The sequence below is a fragment of the Trematomus bernacchii genome, unplaced genomic scaffold (assembly GCF_902827165.1).
Source record: "Trematomus bernacchii unplaced genomic scaffold, fTreBer1.1, whole genome shotgun sequence".
Lineage (NCBI taxonomy): Eukaryota > Metazoa > Chordata > Actinopteri > Perciformes > Nototheniidae > Trematomus > Trematomus bernacchii.
In genome coordinates, this window is record NW_022987409.1 from 4,801,181 (window position 1) to 4,828,738 (window position 27,558).

The window sequence follows — 27,558 nt, forward strand, 5'->3', positions numbered from 1 at the left end:
TACACCAAACACAGAAAAGCAAGAACAAGAGGCAAGCAGGGAAAAGAAGATGTCCCTTACACAGTTAATGACAAATACACTATTTTACTCCCATTATGACTGAACAAGCTATTTGATGTGCAAAAGGCACAGTGTACCGCACCTATACACCTGAAACAAGATGTAATCTACCTTCAAAAGAACATCAGTGTAGAGCACTGACTGCGGCATGAAAGGAACAAGGCACAGCTTCACTGACAGTTGGTGAACCTTTAAAAACCCTGCTTCCATTTCCCTTTTCTTCTTTTTTGGCATCGCAAAATACATTTCAACTTAACACTCTTAGATGTGTGATGGGCATTGATTTCACTCTGTACTCTTCGTTTTTTAGAAATGTACCCATTTTGCTTTGATATTTCACTCTGTGCAACATTGCCAAAAGAAAGACGCTGGGAACGTGTTCCGCAGCAACTGAAATGTAATATTTTTATGGAGTCATTCCTACAGAACACATCCAATTATGGACTGTAGAAAACTAAATAGTGTATGTCTGAAATTGAAAAGAGGTGGAAACGTTTGGGTATGGTTGCTAAAAAAAATGTTATTTTCGAAAGAAGCTTAGGAAATTGTAGTAAAGTAAAATCTTCAAAGCGAAGACAGGATTTGTTCCTTCTTTAAGGGTTAAAGTTTTGAGGCTTTGAGATATCGCAGCTCCAAAGAACCAGCCACAGATAATTAAATCAGATAGAATATGGCACGTCTTGCTTTCTTAGAAGTCCAGCTCTTTTGACCACCATTTTCTGTTCATGTAGGGCTGCTTGGATAACACATTTGAATGACAGTGAATTTGACAGTACATGTCTGACTTAACAACTCAATCGGCTCTCCGAGGATAATAGAGACTACATTGTGAGTTTTGCTGTCATTATCAGTTGAGTCAAATTCAGTAATCAGTCGGGGCAGCCTGACAGAAAAAGAGATAGGAAGTGGTGCACTACACCTCCAGCTCCTCTGGGGACTGAGCCGGGTCAGCTACAAGACCGCCAGGTTGTTAAAACCTATTAATGGGATGGTGCAGAGTGCTCCACTGTACCACTGCAGTGCTACATTATTCATCACATCCGGAGCCAATTCAATAGCTTCCTTTTTTCTAGCTTTCAATGGTTGAAGGAAAAGGATTGGGAACCGGTTGATGATTTCCACTTGTTGTGATTCATATGTCCTTTGTTTATGTTTACATGCAGAACCTCCACTCAACTCGATTGGGAGATAATCAAAGAGACACATCAAGGAGGCTGCTTGTTACAATGCCAAAGATCCCAGACAAAGACTCTCATTAAATGTGTTGGTTCACAAACAAGGTGAAGAGGAGCGACTCAGGCATGCATGTATTTTAATATCTGACAGGAATTCTAAGTAGTAGATGAAAGGTTATGGTTAGCTCCCACTTCATTCACATTCAGCAAAGCGACAGTGATAACACGGCATCTTTGATGGACAAACTGAATGCGTGTCCTCGAGCTGATTTGAAAGTTCTGCGCTCTCAGTTAATGGCCTTCGACAACATTGTGTTGAGATTGAATTGGGATGCAAAACACATTCTTTCAGCCATCTGAGAGGATGACACAGTTGTTTAGTTCATTGCTTAAGGTAGCAATTGAATGGTCTATGTGAACACATGCCTTGTATAAAAAACAGGACATAACTGAATTACTAATACAGAACTTGAATACATTAGAAGATATCTTATTTTTTGTTTTTTAATGAAGCCTTTACAGCCCAATAATCAACTCGTATTAAGCTTAAATACATAAGGGGAGTGAACATTAAGGTTTTAAAGGGATAATATTTACATTTAAAGTAAAGTAAATACACTTAATGTATGCTTTGTCAAGTTGCATATGGATATACTTAGGTCCTTATGGCCACATCCATGCAAGTCTGTGCCAAACAAATTACACGTTTCCCGGCTGAGGTTAATGTGTGTTGATGTGAGGCTCTCCTGCAGTAAGAGCTCTTTGAAGGAGCAGTCAGACAAACAGAGGAAGAGAGGGCTTGACTCTCAGGGGCTTCTCTGCTTTACACTACCTGTTAATGCACCATGGTCTGTCAGTCTTCAAAAGACAGAGGCCTGCCAGGGGAGGGTGAGGGGAAGATGTGTTGGAAACACAACATAAGAAGCCCCAACAAGGGAGAGAGGGCAAGCAAAGGTAACACAGCCTGATGCATTCATATCTGACAGAAGGTGGAAGAAGGAGAGAGCAAGGGAGGAAGGGGGCGAGCAGCTGGACAGGAGCTTTACATGTTGATGCTCTCAATAAAACAGCCAGGCCTTCATCAGGAACACACTGAGTGATGAACCAGGTAGGATACGCATGAAGGAAACAAGTGGGGATTCTGGGATATGAAGTTCAAGAGTAAGAGCTACACACATACTAAGTTCTGAGGAGAGAAACAATGGGTGTTTCTCAATCGCGAGTAAAGCTGCTTCAGAGCCACTATTTCAAGCATACTACGTCATCGAGTGCCGCCGAAGTACTGTTCCAATCTCCAGCATACTTGGAAATCTACCGAGCCCGGCGTACTCCGTTTGGAGAAATATCGAGGCTGCACATGAGTAGACTTCGCGGTCTTAAAATCCCCACAATGCTTTGCGCACGGACCAATTTCCCCAAATCTGTGGCGGAAGATGTAAGGCGGGGCCTCTCATATGACGCACACCTGCACACTTGCTAGCCTGTTCCACTCTTTGTTTTCCGAATGGCAGGAAGTATTCTTGCCTCGCTTCTGAAGCAAGATGCTCGGCAGACATGTGCTACCAAGCAAGCGTACTCGCGATTGAGAAACACCCAGAGTGTGACTTTGGCCAGGACAACAGCCATAGCTTGTACTACATAACAGCATTTGTTGTTAACCTAAGAATGATTGCCAGAGGCTGGAGTAACACTATTTTACAACTGAACGAGAACATTCCCAGTGATGGACCACATACGCAGGTGCCGTTTATCAGACAACCTAAGCAACCTGAGATGAATGTTTGAAAGAAAAAGCAATTTCTGATATAAATGTAGCTATACCATCTTTCAAAGCTGGTTTATATTAAATTCCCTAAGCAGCGAGGCAAACTGCCCTTTTGTCCCAAGGCAGTACTAAAGTATTTGGAATTGGGTTAAGGGGGAAATAGCAGTCAGTTTCTGTGATCAAAATGGAGGGTATTGCATGGGGAGAAATGAAGTAGAGTCCAGGAAAGGAAATGCAATCCATCTCTGTGATGATATAATTACATAGAAAAAGCTTCAATAGAGCAATTCACCTATATAAAGAGCTACAACTTAAGAAGGAGCTTGACCCTTTATTAAATCAAATGTTCTTGCATGGGTGATAACTTCCACTTACAGCAGCACAGCTGTTCGTGAGGTTGAAAGGTATCCTTCTGACCAAATCAGCTCTTTATGGAGACGAGCCATTACCCCTGGAGGATAAACATCCTTTTTCTTTTTCAATATAAGATTGCATGAGTGTTTTCTTTTCACTTAGAACAGTGATCAAAATAACTTTTGGATATTAGAATTTGCAGTACTTTCTGATTTGTGCTTTTTTTTGGAAAACATACAATCTAAAAGATGTCTAGGGGAATACAAAACAGTTTTGCAGAGCAGTGGGATTCCTCTGTATGGATTTACCTGGGACTCCAGGGCCTGGATTTTCCCCTCCAACTCTTTGATCTTCTCTTCCTTCTTCTGAGACTCGGCCTGCGCCTCCTGCCGTGCACTGAACTCCTCATCAAACTGTCAGAAAAGAGAAGCAAGTATGTGCACATATGAGATAGATGAAAACACACACACAGGTTGGTGAGCGGCACATTGTCTCCTGAGAGCAGCCACAGGGCACATCAACAGCCACCAAAACACGCTGTCTTTACACTGGCCGATTTCTATTCATAGCTCTCATGGCCCCAAAACCCTGGTGTCCTCCGTCTTTGTTTCAGGCATGGCTTTCATTAATGTTGATGGATCTAACCTTTGCAGAAACCAAGACATGTCGCTACAATGATTTCAATGGCCCAGCAGGGTAGGCGGTGGGCTGCTATCACAGGATTCTTAAGAAAAAAACATCCAGGACCCCCTGGGTGTTTTGCCAGTCAGGGAAAGTGAGGCTCTTTAAGATACATTAAAACATCATAAAACATAAGCAGGAGGTAAGGTTTCAAATTAGATGATTTCACTATCAAATTAATAAAAGACACAATTATAGTTTAATTTGGGAACTTTTGATAAAAAAAACCATGTTATCATAATTGCTGCACTCATATTTGACAGCAGTGCATGAGATAAATAATCTGTCAACTAACGTTTTCATCATACAGCAAAACAGTATACTGTAATGCAATTGAGGCAAGCAATTGGTACTGAAGAGTATTGATTCAGATTTGATCAGCGCTGAAAAAAAAAGAAGTTATTTTTAGAAATTGCTACCTTCTCAACCATTAATCTATGTAATTACCTTAAAAGGAAATGTTAGATAAACGGAGAACCCCTTGAAGAGCCAGCTTGAAATGCAGAACAGAATTAAAAGAGCCGGCACATATGTTAACTCTGTCCCGGCGCTGTGCACAAATAAGTATACATCAGTACATCGGCATTGATTCTTGTAATGCTGATACGGATCATGTAGCGTCACACCCAGGTATTGATCAGGGCATGGAAATCAATAGCTTGTCTGGGAGCTCTTAGGGAGGAAAAACTTTCCTGATGGGAGCCAGCCAACCGAGGGGGCTGTTGGGAGTGATTAATGTCTCACCTTTTTGGAGTACTCTGCAGCATTCTGCTCACTCTCCTCAACTTTGGCTTTATCCACACACTGATCTGCAAGACAAGAGAGCCACAGTTAGGAGATACTTCAAAGGAGCGATGTGCATCATTACCTGCTGATGTGAAAGTTACAATTAGACCTGGCTCTTGTTTCTCAAAGTATATTAGAGCTTGTATCTAAAATGCTATGTTAGATCTATTAAATGTTTACATCTTAAGATTGGCTTACAAAGCTGTTATAAACCATAGATGCATATCACTATAAAAATGCGTAAAAAGTGCATCATGAAGGAATTCAAGCCCTTCATATGAATCATATAACCTTACATTTTAAGGGTATAGCATTTTATGATATGTTCAAAATGTACTTTACATACAGTCTGCGTGACACTAGCAGATTTACTATCACTGAAAAATGGTTTATTTTAATAGTGGAAAAGCACTAAACATAAACAGTGTTCTGCCAACGTATCTTTTTTCAAATTCCTTTTTGTGTGTTTCGTTTTTTTTTGTATTTTGGGTAGATTTTCAAATGCCACATGGTACAATTAACCTATAAATGAATCACCTGAAGGATAGTGTATGTGCAAGTTTTAGGTGTAAATGATTGTTAGATCACACATCCCGCAGCAGGTTTACCCCTCTCAAAATAATTATTAGGAAACAGCGGGATGTGAAAGAAAACGGGAAAGAAGAATAGAGACGACGCACCTTCAAATGACTCATGATGATATGGCACCTATTTCATTTTATGTGAATGTAACAAAACATGTTGTTGAAAGTATTTTCCTCAACTGATTAAATTGCAGAAAAGTGAGTGAAAGAACTTATTCAATGATATGATATTTCTCTCTGAATATGTTAGAAACTTTTAATGACCCTTTGTTGGCAAGTCGCAGAACTGTTTGAGACACAACAGATGCGAGAAAGTGGTGTTATTTATATATTTTCTCTGTTTGAAAGAAATTCTCCATTAGAAATGCAGCGCAAAAAGATGTTTTGTCTATGATTCCAGGAACACCGCTCTGCAAATGAGTAACTCAGGAAAACAACATATGCAATGTTTTTGAACTGGCTGAATTCATTTGACCAGATATAATGTATTATTCATGAATAATTAGATGACCTCGTCTTATAGGTCGAAACACTGCAGGTGTATGAGGGTGGATTAATAGAGTGACTATGAGGATCCAAAAGCTTTTTTACTAACATCAATAACATGCCTCTTGTACGCGTTTAGTTCAAAACAAGTGAAATTGAGGATGACGTTTGGATATAAGGATCTTGACTACAACATGTTAAGACTTTTATGAAGCATTTTAAACCATTGCCAACACAAATGTCAAATGAATGAATGAGGAAATCGGAAGCCATTCAAAAAGTACCAATCAGGTGGGTGAAGTCCACGTCCAATCGTTTACTGTAGCCAAAGTCAGGGTCCATCCCACTGCGATGCAGAACCACCTGGGACACGCATTCTTCTATCACCTTGTAATACTGAGGCCTGAGGGGTCAAAAAACATGAAGCAGAACAATTAGACAAGCCACAGAAATATATGACTGACACAAACTCTACAAGGCTAATTAGCCACAAATAATTCCCTTATCCGAGCTAGAGGTCACAAAATGCCATGTCAGAAAGTGTGCCGCTGGAGAAAATCGGAAACCTATTACATTTGATCACTTGCTTCACCCCGATCATGAAATTAGCAGATTAATGGGCACACAGAAGCCAGGTGTGTGTTAGTCTGTCCATTTCAAGGTGACAGACGGTAGCCAAGGCTACGCTTGCCCTCTTGCCTAATTTGCAATCATCTTTGCCAATTAGAGCAACCATAAAAAGTGAAATGTAAATCTAATCAGTGAAATGTGTGTAATTGAAAGCACAATGACCGGGAAAACATGTCGGCTAGTTAGGAGTGAGACTGAGTGCTTGGTGTTGTTGAGCGGGGTGTGTGAATCAGCCCCAGAGTCCAATGCCGCCACGCAGGTTTCTATGTGACCTTTTCTCAGTAACATTATCAACTCTAATTGCAAGTGACATTTTGCAAATACAATGGCAGCTTAAGATGAGCTCCAAACTGAGAAATAATTTATTTCAGAGCATGACATTGACCAGAAGTTGATGGTTAAATTCACAGAAGAGACAACTTGTTTTTTGTTCCTCTTAACCCTGTAAGGCCCGCGGTTGTAATGTTACAACATTACTTTAAGCTATCCTAAAAAAGTCAGTGAATGTTTTGTTTTTTTAAAAGACTACATTTACATAGTCGAAAGGTCCTTTTGTTCAGCCTCACAATGCTATTGGGTATTAAATGTGTTTCCAGGTCCTGCCCTCTGGCTATACACTCACACAACTTCCGAATCTTCAAACGAGCAACATCTCTTTGTTGGACTGGATTTGTCAGATTCAAGTAAGTAAAATGCCTCAAATATTGTTTTGGTCATTATTACAATGTCTAGAACATGTACATATTCAGTTTTTCTAATTTAAGGAACAGCTCTTTTCTAACTGAATTGTTCTCGAGAATTATTAAGGATCAGTTTTCTACTCCTGATTCCTCCGTCCAATTACCACTCAAGCTACATTTATTGTAATTAGACGGAGGAATCAGGAGTAGAAAACTGACCCTTAATAATTCTCGAGAATAATTCAGTTAGAAAAGAGCTGTTCCTTAAATTAGTAACAACAATCACAGGAGCAAAACGCATGTGGATGACACCAACTAATTGTTGCATTTCTTTTTTTGAAATTTGTTTTTATTGAATCAGGCACAATGAGTTTACATTTATACAGTCAATATTTTATTTTTTCTTCCCCTTTCCCCCCCTCCCCTCCCGGTCCTACAGTAGCTAGTAAAGTAAATAACTAAGTAAATAGATACATATATAGGTACAAATACAGTAATGTAAAAGATAATATTAAAAGAAGATTGATTAATAGATACGGAAATAAAGAATAATAGCCATAATAGGGATAGTGGTGGTCTAATGGATAGTGAGGTGGGCTGAAGATCGGAAGGTTGTGAGTTCAAATCCCGCCAGGAAACACCACCACTAGTGTGCCCTTGAGTAAGGCGCTTAGCCCTTAGTTACTCCAGGGAGAATGTCCCTGTAATTGGTCATTGTAAGTCGCTTTGGATAAAAAACGTCAGCTAAATGAAATGTAATGTAATAATACATGTACCCACATATGTATACCCACATATGCACATACACATATATGTACATACCTACACACATATACACATACATACACGTGCATACATACATGTATATAAAGACAGAGACAAAGCAAACAAATAAATAAGCAAAACAAACCAACAACAACAACAACAACAAAAATGGTTGCATTTCTGATTCAAACAGTGCGTTTGTTACCTGTGAGCTTTAGAATCAATATTTAAATTGTTTTATTGTTTTTTTAAAGCTCTTAATGGTATTTTACCTCATAAACCTTTTAGAACCCTCAGGTCTTCTGGTACTGGCCTTTTAATTACACCTGAAGTGAAAACAAAGACCCATGGAGAGGCGTCTTTTTATTATTACAGCCCACGAGTGTGGAACAGCGTCCCGTAGGGCTGAGGGTGGGGGGGGAATGTTCGTACTTTAAGAGCCAATTCAAGACCCTCCTTTTTAATTTTGATTTTAATTGATATTTATTCTCAATGTATTATTGCATAATCTTATTTGTATCTTAATTTTATTGTTTTATGATTGTTTTATTCAGTCCTGTGTTGGTAGTAGGTGTTCTTATTAATGTGTTATGTGTTTATTAACTGGAAAGGGGAGGTTTGTATTGTTCCTAATTGTTGTTAATGTTTTTGGTTTTACAAAGCACTTTACCATTGTGTTGGAAAAGTCCTCTAAGAATAAAGTTTGATTTGATTCACGTTATTGAAATGTAATAATTGATTTGGGCAGGCGGAGATGTGAGCAAAGTGTTTTCAGGAGGGCGAATTTGTCTAACACCAAGAAAGCACATACATCTAAGTATGTGTTGAAAGTAAAAGGAACATGAAAAAAGCAACTTATTTTATCAATATTTAAACGAAATTAAGTTTATTTCCAAAGCGTTCTTACTGTTGCCCATAAATCCAACAGCTATGTTGTGCTGGTGCCTTGTGGGTGGACAGGCCGTATCACATTATGAACAGAAATAAGGAAAAACACAAAATTCTGAGCCAAAGCAAATAAGAATAAATCAGCATTTAGGTGCACTGTTTTGAAAGCATGAAATGCCATACATTAAGCTTGAGCTGGTGGATTCGCCCACTCATGATTGGAACAAGCTAGTGAAAGCTCACACATCGCCCTGCATGGCTTAAGCACTGTGGCACTCGGCTTACAACTGTCACCAATGTACACCACATTATTATCTCAATAAGCCGCCCTATTTTCCCTCCGTCCTCCATCCTCCGCCACCACCCAGCAGATAGGGGCTGGGTGAAGATAACTAGAGATGCAGAGAGTGACCCAGAACTGTCAGGCCCCTCCACAGTGGGCAGGGCTGGGCTCCAGAAGCAGGCAAATGTCCCCTGCATCATTCCCCACCTCTTCTTTCACTTTGGCACCTTCTATTTCTTCCAATGATAGCTCGCAGTTCAGCACAGCCCAAGCCACTTGATCCAGCTCTGCTCCACATAACCAGTCTAATCCCCATATCACTAGGCTCCAAAAGAGCAGATCTGCTCTATATTTACTGGGTGGGTTTGATGTGCTCCCATTCATTAGGCTTGCAGTGAGAGATTAATTATCAAAAATAAACCAAGTCCCAGAGGGGAGCGCAACAACTAATGTTGTGTTAGGAGGAATGACAGTAGACAGAGCACTTAAACCCTTGGCCCACTGTTGAAGTTATTATTAGAATATGTATTATACTGATACATTAATTACCATTTAATTTAGATGTTAAGTTGACAAAGCATCACGTGTGCTAATATACCCAAGTAATACAATAATTAAAACATAATATTTTATTGGAGATGGAATATTATGAGCACAATTGCATTCCTTTGAAGACAAAGCCATACTCTGTCACACGTGTCTACAACATACAGCACATTAAACAATTTTAACTAGAGCTTTTTGTTGCTATGACATATATTCTTTGACATGCATGATTGTGTCTTTGTTGCGAGTTGATGAGAAATTATCGATCGCACAACTACTACTAATGGGAAATTGTACTATTACTATTTCAAAGTCACCCGATGTTGACCATGACATGAAAGGATGGTTACTTTATTGGCAAAGACTGAAAAAAGATGGATAGTATGTATTGAAAAAAGCTGCATGTACCGTTGTACCACATCTTCTATCATTTGAAATCACACACCAGTGATGTATGTGGAATAAAATGCCTCAGTCCAAATGAATTCCTAGTATAGATGTCTGTGTGTTCACATGTGTGGGTTTGTCCTTGCATTTGTGATGGAGGCTGGAGGGAAAAAATATTTCAAAAACATAATTTTTTATGAGCGCTGGTACTGATTGCTCGTAGAGTTGTCTCACAGAGGGGGACATGGACACTGGAGCTGAGGTGGGCTGAACTAGCTGGTTAATGTGAATTTCATTTCTCACTTCCTACGAGGAGATGTGGAATGAATAATTCATAACTCCAAAGGACCGGCAACTTGTCTATGGTAAAGTCACACCCCCCCCCTCCTGTTTTTTAAAGTCTTATTTCTGCAAAAAGGTCTGACACAGCAGTGAATTCATCAGTGTCACTCCATTCAGAGGAGAAGTATAGCTTGCCTTCCCAGTGTATGACTTATTTGATCCTCAAAAGAAAGGCAGAAAGCAAACCCAACCATTTAAAATGACATAATACTTGAATAATAAAGAAATTATTACTACTCTAATAAATTGCCACCTGCTCAACATTGTTAAATATGAGCTTGCACGGAGGGAATTAATGTGTGTCATTATGTTCTATGGGTCAGTGTGTCTTTCAAGTCAAGTCAAGTTCCACATGACTTTTAGACCTCTCTGAGCTAATAGATGTTGCGTTCACGGGCAGCAGTTTTACGGGCAGCAGTTATAGGCAAACTAAGTTACAGAAATATCAAGATATTTTAGGTTTTGCTCCAAACTTGAAGACATCTTTAAGCTTTGGGGAGAACAATGTACAAAACAAATACCTGGTTTTATGTTTGTGTTGTCAAAGACAATGAAACAGACCCACAGAAGCAACACAACTATTTACTTCCATAAAAAACAATGGTGAGTATATCCAAACACAGAGGAGCTTCATTAGGTTATTTAAGAGACAAGCTGTTTGTAAAAATCAAAGAACTTACCTGATGTAATAGTCATTCCTGATGAGCAAAAGGTGTTGAAGAATTGAAAGGAAGTAGGTCTCTGATCCTGTGTCTTTCACCATGTTGGACAGGAGGTGGTATACTTCATTCATATCAGTACAGGAGGCAAGTTAAGGAGAACAATTCAAACAATCAATTCAGTCAACAGTTAGAGTAAACTTCTTGAGAAAACACACACTTTGAGTTTCTATTCACGTTCATTCAACTCCTCGAAAACATTTACTTTTTTATTAGTTTGTGTTTTGTTATTACCCATGTATTTATTTTCCCCCAGTTCCTCACTTCAGGGTTTCTGACAGGCATCATTGTGCAAAAGCAAACAGAGATGTGATTTTTCTTATTCATTCTCTCTCGGGGGAGCTAAAACAGTGTAAACAGGTAACTTGAGGAGGGGGCTGGTAATAAGGAATGCTCCCTATGGTCTACCTGTCACTTGAATGCGTTGACAATAGAGAAAGTTAATTACAAGAAAAAGTCATGGGTTTGAATGATTAAAGCAAGAATGATGGGGAACTGATCGTTCACTGGGCAAAAATATGGTTCACTTCTCAGATTAAAACTGACATTTAGTGAGAAGCGAAAAATCCAAGTTATTACATTTGCAAAAGGTATTGATTATGTGTCTTACGTTTGCTTTCCCCAGGAGGAAGAAGTGATGGCTTAGACATATAAAATAGATGTTAAGTCAGACTGTCCATCATTGTATTCTTCTGTTTTCAAATATCCTGTATTTATGTATTTTAAAAATTCACTGAGTATTTGTTCTAAAGGCGATGCTTTTTTTTCAAAGAAATACAAAAGGTTTGATATTGAAAGGATCAAATGAAAAACAATGCAAGGACTAGTATAACATACATTATAAAACGGACAAGTCAAATCAAGCAATCTGGTTGCTTCTTAGCCGTGATATAATGAGCGTATACCACGGGCAGAATTGTAGTTACTTTTCACAACAAGTCAGTATCCCTCCACGTCTGAGAAAAGCTACAACCGTTACAACTGTTACATTACGTCCGTTACGAAACTAACTAACTAACAAAGCTTAAGATGGAAACATGTAAGAGATAATGTGAAGCAAGGACTTATTGACCGTTGTTAAAGGACGCTCACATCTGCAGAAAGAAGTCCGGTCGATTGAACTGTATGCAGTTGGGATGAAAAGCAAAATGCATGCAGTTTGCTTTTCAAACAGGGACAAGAAAACAGCGGAGAAGTAACGGGGCAGAAACCCTCCTTTTTACGCAACGGTCCAGACATAGACATCAAACGGCAAAACATGTTCCGCAAAAACGCTATCGACCAATCAGATTGCTTGATTTGACTTGTCCGTTTTATAAATATATTTACATTTCGTCCGTTACAAAACAAACTTAGAAAGCTTAAGATGGAAACATTTAAGGTTAACTTCGACCTCCGGGGTGGTCTTACTATGGAGGAGTGGATTGAGGAGTGCAGTGTTTCCCCTATATACAAATAGCGGCTTCGGCTTCGCGTCGGATGAGCATATACCACGGCCTGTCGTGAGCTATTGCTTAAGTATAGTATACTAATTTCAAAATAATTGAATCTGTGATTCTATCAGGGTTCTAAAAGTGTAGCTCGAAAAAGCAAAGACCCCAGGAAACTGGATGATGTCGTGCCTATTTAATTTGTTTGCTTGAGAAAGGAGGATTTCCCTGTGGAGACTCATCTTGTTTGAAAAAGTGGAATAAGCCTTTCAGATATGTGCACACATGCAAAAAAAAAAGACTTGGGAGAGAGAACCCTGTTAAGCTTCTAGTGATGAAAACCTGATTGGCATCCTAACATGAAGTGCAGATCTTGACAATGTGTTGAATATGTACGTAGTGAAAGAGACTGTCTGCAAAGCAGTGTAGCAACACTTTCATAATGGAGGCAGGATGAAGCATGTTGTGATGCTTCTCCCTAGTGTATCAGGTAGAGAATATATCTGTTAAATGCATGAGTGTTTTTCGCTTGAGTGTACAGACTGAATTAAGACCAAACAGATCACTATAGCAGCCGTCATATTTCTAAATCCACTGCAACAAACATCTTGTAAAAATGGACAGATTTACTAATGGTGTTATTCAAAACCCATGACCGATTAGAGCGGACATACACCTAACGTGTTTTAAACGGTTCTGTCAATGCTTTATGTATTCCTAATGTTATTTGTCATGTTACATCAACAGCTAATGCATGATGACTCTGTAAACAAATTAAATAATAATGTATTCCCTCAAAAACAGAAAAAACAGCACTTAACTGCATTCTCCATTTTCCATGCCATCATCCACACAAAACAATCTGCAGCAGTTGCAATTGCAGAAAATCAATTCTTTTAAATACTGTTTGACACTCTTCCTATTAATTTCAACAATGCCTGTAATTAAACTCGTATCCCATATCAAATTTTTAGAGGGAGAGAGAGGGATGGGAATACAGGCTCCGCTGCAGTATCATTTCCCTGCCTTGTATTAGCTGAGTATGAAGCCTGGGAGAATTACAAATCCTGCGAGATTCAATTATAGCCTCACCACAGCAGCATTTGAGAGGACATGAGAAGGAGCTCAGACTGGGAAAGTATCCAACTAGCTTCATCTATCACTAAGCTGCAGACATAAACCTAATGTAGAATGCCAATCCGTTCGATGACACCCCCTCCACGCTGTCTTTTCTCGCTCTCCAGTCTCTCTCTTTACACTTCCTCTTGAAATAATGAATAAACATGAGTGGCAGTCGGGTGTGACGTCGGCCAGTCAGTGCTGGGGTCAATCAATCACCATTCCACAGCTCATTAATATTCATTAGTGGCCTGGAGTCACCTCCTCGCACCTGGACCGGGGCCGGACACAGAGGAGACAAGCCCCTTGGGTTCATATTCATGAAACTGCTGGGAGAAACAAGACACATATGCAATGCTCAGGTAGTAGAAGTACTACCAGCGTGATATCATGCATATACGTGTGTGTGCAGTTGTGTGTGTGTGGGTGTTTGAGAGCTATGCAGGAAAATGTACAAAAGGTAGCCTGGGAATTCGAATCATGCTCAGAGTCTGCAGATCAATACCACATTGTCCTTGGAAACAAACAGTGGGCCTACTCATTTGTGAACCTGCTCAAGCACATCATTAATCCAGGTGCACTTTTTTTTCCTCTCCACTCCCACACATCCACAACCTCCTCCCCTCACCCTCATGTGTCAACACACACTGTCACTCACTGCGGAACTTGGTGCCAGAACTAGAAGTCGGGGATTTTGTGGAAGAAAGAGGATGTGCGAATGACCATCTGCATAACAATGTCAGCGTCTGGTTTGTCTGCTCACAATGTCAGACGTTCATACATAGCCGCAGAGAAGATTTGTGAATAATTAAAGGATATTCTCTGGGATGCTTGTAGAAGTCTCTAACTCTGGACTAATTTACGGCTCACCTTATCAACTTCTACTCTGCATGTTTGGAGTTAAATGGACGCTGGCAGATCGCTGGGGGAGAGACAATTCCAATTTTGAAAATGGAACAGTAAGACAATGCGTGATAATGCCTTTACAGGAGAAATAGTGTGCATGTAATATAATATGACTCAACATTACAGATTTTGATTGTGTTCTGTGAATAATAACTGGTAAGAACCAGCCAGTCTGATATATATTTTTTTTGTCTTACAACAGTCCTACTTAAAGGGGACCTATCATGCAAAATGCATTTTTGTACGTCTTTTAGACATGAATATGTGTCCCCGGTGTGTCAGGGAACTCACCAAGTGTCAGAAAACACAACCCTCTCTCTTTTCCTCCATACCCAAATCTCTGAAAACGGGGCTGCAACGGAGCTGATACAGATTTGAAATTGTTCTGACGTCAGAAACAGGGAGCTCCGCCTATATGGCCAACTCTCCACCTATCAGGGGAATGGGGGGTTGGGCCACGGCCATTGCTGCTCGAAAGCGCTGGATACGCTGTAGTACATATGCCAGGCCTGTAAGTGGCGATGTAGTCTGCCACAAAAGCAGCGAAGAAGACTTCTCACAGAATCAGCCCTTGCAAAAACAGGGCTGGAAAAGAGCAAATAGAGCGAAATGAGGCATGGCTAAAATGCATGATCTGTTTGGTATTTAGAAAAAGAAACTTCACAGACATGTTTTATATAGGTATGGCCCTACAATATATTATTAAAATATAGCATGATAGGTCCACTTTAAGTCAAATAGAAGAGGAGAGAAGAGGAAAGGAGAGGAGACAAGGATGAGAGTCAATAAAAAGCAGAGTGCATAGGTGGGAGGTTCAGATGATGGGGTTATTTACCGATACCTGGTCAGAGATGGAGCTGGATATTGTGCTCTGGCTCATCAAATCCTTCTCTAATGAACCAAGCTATGAGAGGCTTAAGCCCGTAAAGCTTGACCAAACCCACAATATACACTCATCTCACACTGTTAGTTCTGCAGGCCGATTTATCTGTATATTCACACAGAGGGAGGGAAAAAAAAAGGATATTCCATCTCAGCGCGAATGTCATCCAGGCGATGTGAGAGTTCGATGGAGTCCTCCTCCTTGTTCTCATTGAACACCTTCAGCTGAATGTCGAGCTCCTCTGTCTCTTTCAGCTCCTAGAAGGAGTTAGACACACAGAACATAGCTGAAAATGTGAAGTTATACAAAGGTCATCTTGCAGTGTAGATTATGATAAGAATTGTATCACCTGCAAGAAATCACTTTAAAATCGTATTCCTCTACAATTGGAATTGTGTCACTTTATCAGGCCTATTGTAGAAACGGTGATACTAGTATATTAGTAGAGTACTGTAGAGAACTGTGAACTGAGACGCCCTGGAATCTCTCACTACGTTTTCCAGACAGAACCTATTCCTGCACACCTGTTCCAGCCACGAGGGGCTCCGGCAGTGCTCTTTACCACTTCTCTATGAATCACCGGCAGTGGAGTTTACAGACAGAGACAGGGCCAAATGTAACCCAATTTCTGCAGGTATCAATCACCCTGCACTGTTTTTGGGCGCACCATCTGTCTTGAGCAACAGTGGTTCAGAGGGAGGAGCACAATTGAACAAAAAAAAGAGGGAAGGAGAAGAGAAGGGCCAAGTACATGTGTCAAGGACTATAAGAACAAAACAGATTTTGCTATTTTTTCAGTGGTGATCTCTTTTTTTCGCCGACGGCTCTCGAGCATAACTCATAATTAGATGAACGAGTGTCAGTTTGAATGTGGGCATTAAAAGCGGTGAATGGGGCATTCATAAATGACTGTACACTGAGACTCTTTCATATCAGGGGGCAGAATTGAAGATAATTAAAGTAATGGCAGTAATAATCAACAGGAGCAGCTGGGATGACTTATTAACAACTGGCTTTGTGACACGCTCACCCCACTCGCTACAAATGAGAGCTTGAGTGATGAGTTGGGGCTCGTTTGCCTTCGCCTCATGTGAAGATTTGTAGGCCTGCTGCTAATGATGCCAGGTCGACCTGTGATGAGGCGCTGGCACTGCATCACATCTGACACAAGCTACTACTACTAGTTACACCGCGAGAACTTCTACTACTAATTTAATTTATAAGAAAAACTTTTCTTATGTATGACATTTCTCTTAAGTGACACATGGATTATTTGGTTTGAATGCCTTATTGTTAAAGCTAAACTAAATTACATAAATAGCACATGTTGTTCCAAGTTTTTGAATGACTGAAAACGTCATTTGTTAACTATATATTCAAAGAAATGTTCAAGTTTCACACTTTTCAACACATTCAAACTCTGATTTGTTCTGATATAATGTTATCTACTAGTTGCAGTTAGAAAGTATTCAAAGAGCCTCTGAGAATCATTACTATTAAAAGTAAGGTTATAACAGAATTACTAAGGCAACACAGTGCTGTGTTATTTGACCAGAATGTGTAATGAATAGCATTGATCGAATATACTGATTGACACAGGAAAAAGTAAATATTTGGGCAAAAAGGTCTTTCACAAAGTCAGGAGCGACCTTGAGTTCTCATGCACGTGAATAATGCAGCCATGTGCTGTGAGAACGTTGAATACTCACAGGTAGGATCTTCTTGAGGCCACATCTCAAGAACTCGTTGCGTAGGTGTATCCGGAAGTCCAGGTCATCGGGGGAGGTGACCAGCGCATTGATCAGCTGCATGCAAGCAACCTGTGGAGGAGACACACAAAATAAGGAAAAGAACACAAATAAGAAATAACACATACAAGACGTAATGAGTTTACCTTTTGTGTTTTTTTTTATGTAAAAATATATGTCTTTTAGCATAATTGTTTCTCTTAACACTCTCTTTCCGAAACAGAGAGGGATGGATTTCATCGATGAGGGAAGAAGGGTTAGGAGAGACAGAGAGAGAGAGAAAGAGAAAGAGAGCACAGTCTGTGCATTATTAATGGATTTATTGGTAAGGGAAAAGCCGCAGTGTGTGTGTGTGTGTGTGTGTGTGTGTGTGTAGGGTGAGAGAGGGGGGTTAAGAAAAATCGCTGATGAATTATAATGAGCAGTAAGGTGTTTCAGGGGAGCAAGCCATGGATGAGACAGTTTTCCTTGGACAAAAAATCGATAGCAGGCTGAAGGATTCCCATGGATGCTGTGAAACGTCGTTTTCTGAAACCTTGACCCTGTACTTCCTGTTCTGAATGGTCTGTTTTATTAATAAGAGCCGGAACAATGCTGATTTTGTGCAGTTGCCTGGGTCAGTTTGATCAAATGTCTTAAACCTACTAAAACCTAGAAATGAAGCTCCAAGAATGTCATCTGAAATACTCTCTTATCAATAATTATCTTGCTTCCACCCTAAATATTTATATACTTTTGTTCAGAGAACCTTATTTTGATTGTCATTGACTATGATCAGTGCAAGAATCTAATCTTTTTGAGTTGTATTTGAGAAACGTATTTGAAGTGAAGAGTATTGGTTTGTTTTGGTTCATGTTGTTATGCAATACAGATATACTGTGAAATACTGCACGTTCCCATTGGGAAAGCACATGCTTGTCGCAGTAAAGGATGCGCCGCTGTTGACTACGTTGCACCAGTGCGCGGCTCCAGGAACATGGCTGACTTGTTCATGTTCCACTAAAGCTTTAGAGCCTGGAACCAGACCTGTGCATTGAAACCTGACATTTTACTGTATCCACCAGAGGCCTCATTCATAAAAGACATTCCACCAAATCTTCACAGAATTTATGTGAGGCAAGAAAGCTGTGGAGCTCATGAAAAATTCTTTCTCTTCTTCTGCATAGAAATTGAAACATACATCAAGCAACTCAAACATACCTCTCAGGAGTGGGAAGCGGTTGTGTTGGGGTTCAGGTTGGGGGAGTTCTCTGTGTTAGGTTTAGAGCTGCAGTGCGGGGTTCCAAACATCGTGATTAAAGTGTGACAGATGGGACGTTTTTTTTTAAAAAGTTGAAATGCAGAGTTTCTCTCGTGTTCAGCAGGCAAGCATAGCCTGAACTGCGGCAAAAAATGTTTAATGACATTATCTAAGTCTACTTCTACAGCCCTTAACAGGTTTGGGATAAAAAAAAGTCTATTCATTTCCTCGAACCCCCTGCATCAGCAAAGCATTTTAATTTACTTCACAATTAGCAGAGCTTCATTTCATTAACCGGAAAATTTAAAGGAAAAACAACAGCCCCCTAATAAAAGAATATCTACTTTCACTTTCACCGCCCGCCTCATCAGTTTCCTTCATGACTTCACAATCCCCGCAGTTAAAAAGGTAATTCCTTAAGTAATTCCCTTCTTTTGTTTCACAAAACATGTTTTAAGCTTCGATTTTATTGCTGCTGTAAAGTTTTTTTTCCTGCTGCTAAAGAAGACTAGTGGAAATGAAGAGAGGTAGGTGCTTTACAGTAGTTGCCCTTTCACACCGAGTCCTCTGAGACACAACTTGACAGCAGCGTGAAAAAAAAGCAAGGGGAAGTATTTGTAAGATGTGAGAAAAAATGAGCAAGATAGTGAGAGGAGGAGAAAATGTGAGAAGAGAGAAAAGAGACAAAAGGTTTCACGGGAACTCAACCTCTGCCTTTTTTTTTATATATCTTTTTTTTTGTGTTCGCAAAACTCAGCAGATGTGCTCAATGAAGCAGGTGCTTTGGATTAAAGCAGTGGCAATGGAGCTCCGGGTACATTTCAATAGCGAAGTGATCACATCCCATCATGCGCAGGAGGTGCAGCGGGGTTGACAAGGGGACCCAAGGACAGTAAGAAAAGCAGAGAAAAACATGTGTATGAAGACAGCTGAGGTACGACGGGCCCCAGAGTGACTCGACTGTCAATGTCTGTATAGTCTGGCATCAAATGTGGTTTTAAAGACAAAAGGGGATTTGTGTGAATAACACTGGACTGTGATGGGTTTCTTTCCACAATACATGGCAGAACTCCTGCTTTTGTTAATAAGTTACCTGTTTCATTTCAAAAGTTTGGATAGTATTAATAAGTGTGTACTCAAGGCATACTGAAATGTTGACTGTACCGCAGAAAGCAGTGTTCTAAGTGCAAAATTAACAAAGGTTTTGGCCAAATAACCATTAGGGTCACCTTTATCCTTTAAAGGTCCCCTATTATACTGTTTTTCATCAATATATTATAGGTCTCAGATATATACAAAACATGTCTCTGAAGTGTTTGGCAGATCATGCATTGCAGCATCCCATAATCCCCTCTGTTTCAGACCTGTTTCAAAAGTGCTGATTCTCTGTCTGTTACTTTAGATGAAAATAAGGAGCCCCTCCCCACGCCCCTCTGAGAGATATTTGGTTAAAAAGAGCACAATGGTGCTCTAGGAGGAGATTCAGGTGATAAGGTGTGGGGGGGCGGGGGGGGGGGTTACCTTGGTTGCTGATTGGCTAATGGTTACGCAAGCCAAAAAATCGTTATGACATCATAAAGTGGCCAAACTCTGATCAGCTCATTTTCAGACAGGTTTTTATATAAATGGATCAGGACAAAAAGAGAGAGAATCTTTTTTCCTGAAACTTTCAGAATCTCTTTACACAGAGGGGACACATGGTGATGTAGAAAAGACATGAAAAAGTGGATTTTGCATAATAGGTCCCCTTTAAAACAAAACAAACAAAATGTCTTTTTGGTGTGATTCCTAACCTGGAGCTGCTGGGCTTCATGGTTCTCCAGTCCTTCCACAATCGAAGCAAATCTCTCTTTGTTGTTCCTCTCTGCAGCAATTGTCATGGCAGCTAGAATCTTATCCAGGCTGGAAGAAAACAGCGAACAGGGAGCAGGCACAACACAAGAGTCAACAAATACTTTTATCACCTCACTGACAGGACATTTACTCACAAATTCCAGCTCAACCACTGTGTATCTTATCTCCCCTGTGTGTTGGTGTGGACATTTGCTCGGGCCAGTCTTTGGTCACCCTGACAAATGTTACCGCGCTCCATCTCTTTGAATGCAATGCGGTCTATTATTGTGGCAGTATCCAATTTTGAACTCATCATGCTTGTTACTAAAGTGATGCTATACAAAAACAGGGTTTTACTGCAAATGTGTTCAATTGTCAAAGCAATTGTGGATGAGTGTATTTGGCTGTGTGAGAAAGGATGAAAATTATAGTAGGGACTGCCAGACTAATGTGCAAATACACCTATTGAGAAGGTAAGCAAATTGAGCACTTGCAAGGGCTCAAGGCAGCTCTGCTAAATAGAACATTGGACAATTTCCGCCTCTAAATTGTAAATGAAAGAGGAATGGTGTGCTGCACATGCAAATGCACACACACACAGGATGCAATAAAAGTTAATTGATGTCTTTTGAGCACTTATGTAAACAGTGATTTACAAGTGCGCACATTATAATTGTAAACAGGTGGTCTCTCTGACACTTCAAGGCCCCATTCGCTATTTTACCGTAATCAATTGAGATATTGAAACGCTTAATCCTTTCTTTAACCTTCTTTCTCCCGCAGTACAAAAGGGCTCTTAGTCTGATATACGTTCACTTGTTGTTCGGATAAATGTGTTCAAAAATAAATAAATGGACACACAAGGGCAAAGGTTAAACTTAGAAATATCAGCCTTGTGCATGTTCATACTCACACATGCCAGTTGGCTTGTTTTTTCCATTTGTATTGCCCTTACATCAGCACAAAGAAATAAGACTTTCAGGATGACAAATGAATAGCAGTTGCTTTGTGAGTGTGCGAGAATGTGTGTCCGACCAAAAAGGACTGTATGTGTGGAGTTAGCTTGACAAAGAGATAAATTGAACAGCCATGCTCTGTGATAGGGGTTACAGAGTCACAGACAAGCATGGGGGGGTGCTGCATACTGAGCAGCTTTAAAGCCGGTTCAGACGAGGCTTCAAACGGTCCAGATAGATCTGCTTAACTTGTCGTGTTCCCTTTTGATGCTGTCAGCTGAAGTGGGTGTTGAACATGAGCCAGCGTCACAACACAGGTTGATAGAGACGTTTTTGAGCAAGAAAGTGCCGCCTCAGCTCCTTTGGCTGTCATTTCGACAGGATAGGTTCATTTTAATGCAGAGATGTGATCATGGCAAAGATTTCCATGCTAGCTTTAACTTAGTCTTGAACACTTTGAGATTGAGAGAGAGACAGACAGACATCTAATCTCCCCGTATTTGGTTAAATAGCTGTCTGCGGGGAAGGTGTACTAATAGGTAAATGTACAGTAATCACCTGTGATCAATAGATACACATAATGTTGGGTGGTGGGTGTCAGCTATAAGAATTTTACTCATATGGAGAGTCAAAGTGTTACATTCATAAAGGATTATCTGGACGGTCAGAGGTGTGAGTCACTCTGCTGAACTCAGCTTCTCCAGCAGATTTTGTGGGTTTTTTATTTCCAGCACTGCATACAGACTGACTTTGAAGTGCCATTGTTATTCTAGTCTGGCCCTGTGGGAAACAATAAAAAACACTCCCTTAAATCCAATTTATAAGCTGTCAGACGGGTGGTGTGTCCGTGGCAAACTGCACTGAGTAGTTCAACACATTAAACAGACTAAACTGCATCATCTAACCATGGGACCCTACAAATGTCTATCCTGTGTGAGGTCATCTGTCATCGCTGAGCACGCTCACAGTGGGTTAACATGAATACATGCGGCTCAGCCTCTGACTGAGTACATGCCACCCAGTGAGAGACGATTGAAACAATAGTGATAATATAAGTGTTTACAAGAAACAGACGTCTCCTATCTTCTTGCTAAACATTAGAGAGTGAAAACAGAGTGGAGACGGATCTAATCTTTATCATCTTTGTATATATATGTATATATTTGGTATCGGTATCGTGTTGTTTCACTATCAGCTGTGATTTACTGAGAAAGTACACTTTCAACTTTAAATGGAGGAGGTTACGTAAAATATTTAAAGGGTCAAATTGCAAAACAACATACCGCAAGGTAAGCTGGGAAATAGCTATGCTTATATTTGTATTTGAAAATGTGTATGGTATCTGTCACTGAAACCTCTGGACAGTGTCTACAATGGATCCAATGGAAAATGTCCGCAGTGATGTTTGAGTAACAAGGAATCAAAAGTGGATTTATATTCACACCTAATGGCTAATCATTTGAAACCTTAGCGATTAGAACTGAAGCTTTTAAATATGTTATCTGATATGGGACCAAATATTTATGTAACGTAACATTATTGAGAGGATATCATTTACATATTGAGTCTTTCATTTTATGCATGTGTGAGAACTTAATGTGACAAACAGTCAGGTAATTGGACTTACATGTTTTCCTCTCCAATAATACAGAAAGCAGACAGAATTTTGACGGTCTCAGTCATCATGCTGGTCTGTTTTGGGTCAATGGCTCGAGCCAACAGCAGCAGGCTCCGCTCATCTCCCAAGATCCTTTGCAGTCCATACTGTGAGACATAGAATGGAGGAGGTGGGAAACAGAAAAGGTCCATTGGGTATAAATTAATGAGAACATTTGCATTCATGGGGAACTTTCACTTCAGGTAAAAAATGAATTATAGAAAGAAGCTCTAATGTACGTTAGATATAGTTAGCCTTAATTTTCTTTTAAGGAGGGACAACGAGGCCATGGGAGAACATGGAGAGGATGATGAATTAATTAAATTCAGGACAGGACTATAGGGACAAATACTTATAGTCTCCTGTACCTTTTAGTCTCCCCACCACTGAAGGAATGGGCAGAGCAGACCACGTGTGGGGATTAGCTCCACGAGAAGCAATATCAATACTTCATTTATCCTTGAAATGTGTGCCACTTTTGAGAAATGAGCCAGGCCTTCCCAAAAAAAGATAATTAAAAGATCTGAGACTGTGTGCTTGAAATAGTAAAATCTGCTTCCCTTTGGTTTGACACCAACGCTTGTCAGAGTTTCAGTTTTTTTTTTTATTATAGCATGATTTTTACACACTGGTATTACATATTAGACATTGCCTTTACACTTTAAATAGTGAATTGAAATTAGCAGGACATTTAGGACTGCATCCAAGCAATACCATTGAATCATGCATGTATAATGAGGTAACATTGTGTGTAGATAATCTTTGTTGACTCTTACAAACCTTGTTGTTCATAAAAGCCTTCAAGCATTGGATAAGCTTATGTTGGTTCCGTTTATCAATATTTTCTTGCCTGAAAAACAAAAATGAAAAAGGATATTGTGATTATTGATCGCATCAGAACCTGTCGCTTAAAAAATGACAGATATTGGGATGTAATAAGAGATCACTTACTGTTTCTTATCCAGCAGCTTCTCCAGCGCTTCCAGTAGAAGACCAAGACCCTCATGACCGAAATTATTAACCCAACTAGAAAGAAGACGGAGAGATGCACAAAAAGTCAGTTACACAATATTCAGTCAAAATAGTAATTGTCCTTCCGGTTTATTGTCAGCCATGTTGAACTACAGGACAAAGCAAACACAAACAATAGTGCGTTAACCTCAGAGGACTTCATTCATCCATACTAATAGCAAAGGTTTAGCACTTATTTGGATAAATTGACTGCTGTTGTTTCAAATTCCTAATACAGGGAGCTGCAAATAAAAAACATCCTACCCTCTCGAATACTGAATAAAGTCTGAATGAGTTTGTATTTAAACTGTTCCCATCTACAAGCAAATGAACAACCATCCATCTAAACTAGTGTTCTCATCGCTAAGCAGTTTGTTTCCCGGCCCCCCTGCGAGCCGCTGTGTTCCTGCGCCAAAAGATTAAGCAATGCAAGAAAGATAACACTGTAATCGATAATGGATCGAGAGAAATAATTGGCTATAAACCGCAGCGTATCAAGAGACGGCAAATGATCCAGTACAGATGAGCCCGTTTGTCTGAGGCAGGAGGACAGACAGGCTGGAGAGAGGGGGGGGGGGGCGATAGCTAGATTATGTCATTAGCATTACTTGTTTTCAGGCCCTTAAGTGTCAATAACGCAGAATGCATGGACCAATCTCCTGGCATCAATAGGGCATAAGTCAGTGATTCATCCCGCCTTTTTGACAATGATTTGAAATAATAATGGTTTAAGTATTAAAATCTCTTTTATTGACTTGGTGAGTCAGAGGAGACCCTCGGTTACGAATGAGAAGCATTAAGCCTGTGGCGACTGGGAAAGCTGAGGTGAGGTATTCCTTTGATCTGTGACAGGCTACAACCCCTCCACCTACCATTACTCAAATCACATTACCAGACAAGCAGAGGAAATGTATAAGTTATTGATACTTAGTGTAGTGTATAATAATGATCTGTTTCCTTAATAAAAACAACATTATATTGCAATTTATAAATGTCTGTTTACAATGAGTGGTGAATGTGTCCCTCCCTATGCTTAGATTGTATTTAAGTCCATAAAAGAAGAAAGAACAAACTGTCTCAGTTCAGTTCAGAATAATAAGCTGTTATATTTGTGAGACAGAGGTGGTAAAAGTAAATAAGAAAGTTAGACAACAGAGAGAAAAGAAAAGATTTAGAGGGAGCCAAATGCAGTAAATCCACGGCTTCTGCTTACTTACTTACAACAGGAAATGGTAAGGACAAAAGTAAAGAAACATTGTGTTTATTACACGGTGAAACTGCATCGTGAGACTCTGGAAATAATGTGTGACCTCAACGCGGGGTGTGAGAACAGCAGCTAAGGAAATAAAGAGCTTTGTTCTCTGCAGCAAGGACAAGTGGAGGTTAGACTTAATTTCTATGTTGTGCTATGCTTTTTATATTTTACATCAAATAATGTGGGTATACTGCTTGCTGCTTGCTGAATGTTTTTATATTTTAAATATATTTCGGCCATTATATAAATTAAATTGATACATTTTACATCAAGTGAGACGGACCCATAAATAATAATATTCCTACATATCTATTAATATCAAATCATTCCTAAATGTTCACTATCTTTAAGGAGAATATTTGAGTGGAAAGGATTATTTCCCCACTGTGATCTCACTAGGGATATAACATCTGGTTGGATTGAGAATACTGGCTCCCACTCACCATACTTCAAGAAATAGACATTAGTTATTATTTAAATGTGTTATTTTTGCGTTAATCCTAAGCATACATTCAATCAAATAGCATTCTTAAAACCATTCATTATCAAATCATGTTTGGTGTAAAACACAATAATTGACACTCTTACAGTAAATGAAGTTCTACAAGTAAATCCTTATCTCCATAAAACTTTACTTAAGAACTTTATAAAATGCAGGGATATGAATGTCTTCATGATGATCCTCATGATGACCCTGACGGAGCAGAAGGAGGCACTGGAGGACATAAAGAGAAACTGGACATCTGGTATGTTTGGAAATGAGCGTTCATACATACACATGCTGTCACACAACGAGCAGTCAGGGAACCCATCCCATCCATTAAGCGACTGTGACCAACAGTCAGAAAGACTGAAACCCTATCCCAGCAGTCAGAGCCAGCCAAAATGTGACTTCACTATGGTCAACAGTAAATGATAAACATTTGTTTAACAGCATCGATCCAACCTAACGACTCCCTTTCTACACTTTTCACAGAGCTAATTGTTTGAGATGATGTTAATGTTGCAACCCATTTTTCAGCTTTACAATGAGTTATGCCACAGAATGTAGTGAACATGATTTGTTGCACCCCTGGAGCTTTGGAGTATACACAGGTTACAGTAAATGTGTTGACATTCAAATGAAATTGGATGAGGATCAATCTTATACAAACACACACTTTGAAGTGACTGTTAATTTGTATATATTGATTGTTGTGCTTGTATGTATGTCTTAATGTGTGCATATGTATAAATGTGTCTATTGATTGTGTATATATAGGTATATACATATTTTTATATATTTGTATGTTTGTATTCGGGATTATGGGAAACGATATTTTGATCTCTCAATAAAGTTGACTTTGACTTTGACACATTGGGAACAAACGTAGTAGTAAAACATTAGTGAGAAAGTTTTATTTCAACTATCAAACAAGTCAATTAGTGTAAGAAGTTACACTAATGAAAACAGTCTTATGTAACAGATGTTTGTCTGAAATGTTTACCTTCTCTCTATTGTTGTTGGACTCAAACAGAACGGACATAAAAGAAAGGAGGGAATTGGATTGTCTGCACTGAAACTTTTTTTCCTCAAGAATGTATACCTTGCTGCAGGTTGCAACATAATGCAGTCCTCCTTCAAGGTTTTTAAGGCAATAAATGGTTCCACTCCTCCCTACATCCCATACTGTCGATCATTTCCTGTCCCCTCACGTATCCCCTAAGGTCTTCAGCAGCTTGCCTTCTAAATGTCCCCCAAGTTACCACAAAGAAAATGAGAGATGGTGCTTCTGCAGTGTTTTCCCCGAGGCTACGCAATGCCCTTTCTCTCTTCATCGGAGGAACTGCCTCTATGGACAACATACTATTACAACTAATAACACAAACAACAATACAAATAGATACAAGTGTTAATAATGTTACCACTCCGGTTAACAGGCAGCTTGCCTACCAGTCTTTGTATACCTCTATTTCATAAAAATAATGTATCCCAACATATGATGAGAATCAATAAAGTAAACAAGCTTACAGTTTCACCTATGAGCAGGGGCACCGCCAGGGATTTTGGGCCCCATGAAAAGATAATCAAATTGGTTACTTAAACATGTTTTTCTTAATGTTCTAAAATGGTTTGGGCCTCTGTCAGTCACGGGCCCTTAGAATCGTCCTAACTTTTCACCCCCTTACGGCACCCCTGCCTATGAGTATTGTAATCTGATTAACAGTGTGGCTTAGGAAGTAGAACAGAGAACGTACAGTGGCTGAAGCGTTGTTAGGTGAAACATAACGTATTTGTATCTCTGGGCCATTCAAATATCAATATAGTAATTCAACTGTTAAGGAAGGAAGTTGAATTACATTACATGTCACTTGTTAGACGCTTTTATCCAAAGCGACTTACGTACGC

At 39.7% G+C, this 27,558-nt stretch overlaps 1 protein-coding gene across 1 annotated transcript in view; it reads right to left on the reverse strand.

Annotated features, from left to right (window-relative positions):
- Positions 1 to 27,558, reverse strand: part of diaph2 (diaphanous-related formin 2) — a 341,446-nt gene that overhangs the window by 216,759 nt on the left and 97,129 nt on the right. The window contains 10 exon segments of the mRNA XM_034137301.1: positions 3,663 to 3,767; positions 4,780 to 4,844; positions 6,176 to 6,294; positions 11,093 to 11,209; positions 15,614 to 15,726; positions 17,179 to 17,289; positions 20,251 to 20,359; positions 22,874 to 23,010; positions 23,684 to 23,753; positions 23,855 to 23,929. Of these exon segments, the coding sequence (XP_033993192.1) occupies positions 3,663 to 3,767; positions 4,780 to 4,844; positions 6,176 to 6,294; positions 11,093 to 11,209; positions 15,614 to 15,726; positions 17,179 to 17,289; positions 20,251 to 20,359; positions 22,874 to 23,010; positions 23,684 to 23,753; positions 23,855 to 23,929 (1,021 nt within the window).